Below are 4,024 nucleotides of genomic sequence, written 5' to 3'. Positions count from 1 at the left end.
AGCCATTTGTCTCAGCCCACCCTACTTCCAGTCCGCTCAGTCCCTCCCCTTCCCCACCCTATCCGGTCATCTCCGGCATCACTAACAGCGGAATCTAAGTCTCGAAGGTCCGGATTCCTCGATTTGGAGCTCGCCACCTGCTTGGACGAGGAGAGAGCCCTCCTGGTCGCGGTCCGCCGTTCCCTGGAGGATACCGGAGCTCCAGCGTGGAGGGCGCCCCGCTGCGGATCCAGCAGCCGGGCGTCTTCATCGCCACTCCGATTGGGATCCAACGGAAGCTCGTGCCGCGTGCCCGCTGCGTCACCTCAGCCGGTGAGTGCGGCTGAGCAGGTCCCTGGCAGAAGGTTCCGGCGCCCTGGCTCAGCGTATCCCCTGCACTTCCCTGTCCCGCGACGTCGGCCTCAGAGTCCGAGGTTAGTGGCGGCAATGCCCAAGGCCATGGATGAGCCGGATGCTGCCACTACGGTGGCGTGCCCAATGTGAAAGGGCGAAGGCTTGCCACGCAGCGGCGGCCTGCGACGAGGATGTCCGTGCCCGGATCCTGGCGAAGCGGCAAACCCAGGCCACCCATGATCTCGCGGTGGATCAAGCCCGGGCCGTTCGTACCCTCGCCGGCCTTCCCCACAAAGAGGAGGATCTGAACATGTTCGGTGACGTGTCTGACACATCCATCTCTGACGCCGAGCAGATCTGCCTGGACCCCTATTGCGTCTTCGAGCACTACTTCCGCAACCACGGGGAGTCGTGGACAAGGACATGGACAAGGGCTAGGTCAAGGGCAGCGGCGGCCATGGTTGTAACTTCCTCTCTCGTCCTATAAATTAGAACATGCTAAATTTTGGTAGTCCGATGGCATGTATGATGAACTTCCTTATGTTATGTCCTAGTTTGATATGTCCTGTATGAACTATGTCCTATGTCCCTGTATGAATTGAAGTATGAAAGTATGTGTGTTGATCCACGTTGCATGCTTGTGTATGGATTTGAGGGTTTGGATATGAGGTCGACGGTTGCGGGCGCAGACAAATGAGGGGTGGCCGGCTCTGCGGACATATAGGGGGGCAGATTTGCTCGTTCCGGTTGTACATGCTCTCAAGGACTAGATGATACCAGTTCAATAAACTTTCTTAGACATGATGAAAACATCAACCTTGAAAAGGCCCAAATTAGAAGGGAAAATGGAGGGAAGACACTGGCAGCAGCCTTTTGGGAAATAAGTTCCTGAACCCTGCTTCTATAATTGTACCGACATAGTTCCCAACAGCTAAGCGAGTTTTTTGGGCATGCAATCACCACAGATTTAAGTTCCAGCCTATAATGTGCAAACCCAGTTAAATTATTAAACTTCCCAGGGAAACACCACCGTTCTACATTTCTGGCAAGTGGCAACTGGTAAGTACAACAAAACACTCCCTTCACAAAACAGACATCCTGTTGAACTAAGGCAATTAGTCAAGTTCATTGCAACGTGCAATAGTTTAATTAATCAAAATAGAGCTAATTTTCACATGTATTTATTTAAACCTACAATGGCATGGACACTATTTTACAAATCTGGGATTTAAGTTTATAGTGCTATATGCTTTATCAGCTTAGCATTTAGCACAGCATATCATAAACAAATTGCATAGCTAAAGATAGATCAAACAAAGGTAGCTTGCAAAGAACAAGCAAGATGCAAAGGCTTCTATACCAGAGAAGTTCATGGATCATGACATGTAGACCCATATAAACAGAACAGATCAACTCATAAGTGTAAAAAAAGGTTCAGAAGAGAAATCCGTCAATTGGACATTGACACTCACCATTTATTATCTTGTTCCGAATGAGACTCTGTAGAAAAACACAAACTAGTCTCACAAGTCTGTTTTGCATGTACTTATCCTGCAAGCAATGTTATCAAATAATTTCCTGTCAGTCTTCAACATAATAAAGACAGTAACGTGCATTGCAGAAAATGAAATAATAGAACATTGCGAGAATGAATCTTGTGAATATGGAGTTAAGAATAAGCTTACAGCCATAACATGTTATAAATGCATAGAAACGTTACACAGATATAATATAAAACACAAACGACTCTACGCAGGTAAACATAATGAAGAAATTACTAATGTCTGTCGACCATAAGAGAATTACCACCTAGGGATCAACCAACAAGCATTTACAAGCTGAGGAATAAAATGGCCAAACCGCCATTGTCACTTTCGGGAACGATGATTGAAACTATATACATTTTTATCATAAACTTGCATCAACCAACTATTGTTATGAATCATATTTACTATAGCAATCTGAGATGATCACCTCTGACCTTCCTGGAAGAAAAATGACGTACAAAAGTAAGAACAAACCTTGATATTTTGGCATGACCGAATACAATTTGAGATGTAGTCATGAATGAATCCTGGTGGTAGATCTACTGCTGTAGTAAGCCTGTTTACAACTTCCATTGAATGCAGGCTCATTTCCATGTGCACAAGAACATTGAAATAACTGTCAAATATAAAGCATGTGTGTAAACTGTTATGCTCAGATAAACACATAAATTGAAAATATACGAAATTGACAAAATGAAACATTTGTGTACATACGAATCCATGTCAGGACAATTGATCAGCTTTGAAAGAACATCAACAGCAATGAGTGGATTATGTTCAACAAGGTCCTGAAACAAGGACATTAGTAACCCTTAACATGAAGCATGGAAAGTTTTCAACATGATGTCAAGAGTACATACGGGAAGCTTCTCTGGTGTCATTCCGCAATGATAAACTAGCTTCCAGTCCCTGGCTAAGTCTAAAACAACTTGCTGCAACAAGATATGAGCCATTAGGCATGTAAAATTATCGAAGTAGCCAGTATATTTAGAAGAGTAGGGGTTGTGGTCACTATAAAACAACCAGTGACACATGTAGTCATGCATGCCTAGGTAAACACTTCTTCATTCTATAAAAAAGGTAAAACACTTATTTGGCTGATGCAACCTATGCATGCAAATGTAGATGCTAGTCAGCTATAACCATTTCTGCCTTTCGTGTTTCCATAGATACGACACATTCATTTCGTGGTTATAACACTGACTTTCCTGTTTAGCAGTTTTCATTTATTCCTTTTCGCAATTTAGTCGCTTTTTCCTTCCGTTTTCCTTATTTTAGGAGAACAAAACTGGAGGACCGAACTGAAATAAGCCAATTCATTATTGACTGCAAAATTGTGATGTCATCACAGTAGCTATTGTGTTTGGATCTTCCGATGCAAGATTGAGTAAACAACGTCCTATGTGGTTGTAAACCTAAAGTTAAGCAATTCATATTTAACATTATTTTCCCAATATAACGAAGCATTTGATGATCGAAGTGAACCTGGTACTTCAAATATATATAACCTATCCAACTTAAGAAAGCAGTCAAATATTTCCAACTTAAATATGCATAATCTTTCCAACTTAAGAAAGCGTTTGCTGTAACGGACATACAAAAGTAATAAATCTTTGTGACTTGAATGCTGGCCATAGACCAATAGTTGGCTGGCCCCTCGGCATGAAAAAAAACGAGGCCTAGCCCTTGGAGGTATATTTTTATAGAAGATCTCTAAGCACCAGCGCACTCAGGGCTCGAACGCTGGTGGGCTAGCATGCTCCTTGCATGCTTAGCCAACAGGGTGACACCCTGTTCTCGGCCCCTTGGCATGACAAAGCATTCAGAGTATACACAAGGGTACGGACAGCCATCCTGTGCACTTCTTCTGGATACATCTGAAATTGATGGTAGTTGATTCAAGGGTCCACTATACTAGAGACATGGCGCCATTGAGGTCACCAAGCCACTCATTAACTTCCATGGTTAGCTCTTATGTGCAGTCCTTAATCCCATCCCTTTTAGAGTTCAGGGTAGTGCAAGGCCGAACCACCGAGGTATAAACCGGGATAAAGTTTGGTGCATTGAGATCAAGGGTAAACTCTAAACTCTACAAGTTGCCCATGCAGCACGAGTGGAGAGACATTCAAACTTATGGACACATT

The 4,024-nt window shown here is 43.6% G+C and overlaps 1 protein-coding gene across 1 annotated transcript in view; it reads right to left on the bottom strand.

The window, feature by feature from the left end:
- Positions 1-4,024, bottom strand: part of LOC119286558 (CCR4-NOT transcription complex subunit 11-like) — a 15,141-nt gene that overhangs the window by 1,272 nt on the left and 9,845 nt on the right. Inside the window, exons 8-11 of the mRNA XM_037565935.1 lie at positions 2,741-2,812; positions 2,595-2,668; positions 2,355-2,496; positions 1,806-1,884 (exon numbers count right to left, since the gene is read on the bottom strand). Of these exons, the coding sequence (XP_037421832.1) occupies positions 1,806-1,884; positions 2,355-2,496; positions 2,595-2,668; positions 2,741-2,812 (367 nt within the window). The remainder of the gene's footprint in view (positions 1-1,805; positions 1,885-2,354; positions 2,497-2,594; positions 2,669-2,740; positions 2,813-4,024) is intronic.

The sequence above is a fragment of the Triticum dicoccoides genome, chromosome 4A, assembly GCF_002162155.2.
Source record: "Triticum dicoccoides isolate Atlit2015 ecotype Zavitan chromosome 4A, WEW_v2.0, whole genome shotgun sequence".
Classification (NCBI taxonomy): domain Eukaryota; kingdom Viridiplantae; phylum Streptophyta; class Magnoliopsida; order Poales; family Poaceae; genus Triticum; species Triticum dicoccoides.
The sequence above is the reverse complement of the archived record's forward strand: the minus strand, read 5'-3'. Positions and strand labels throughout refer to the sequence as shown.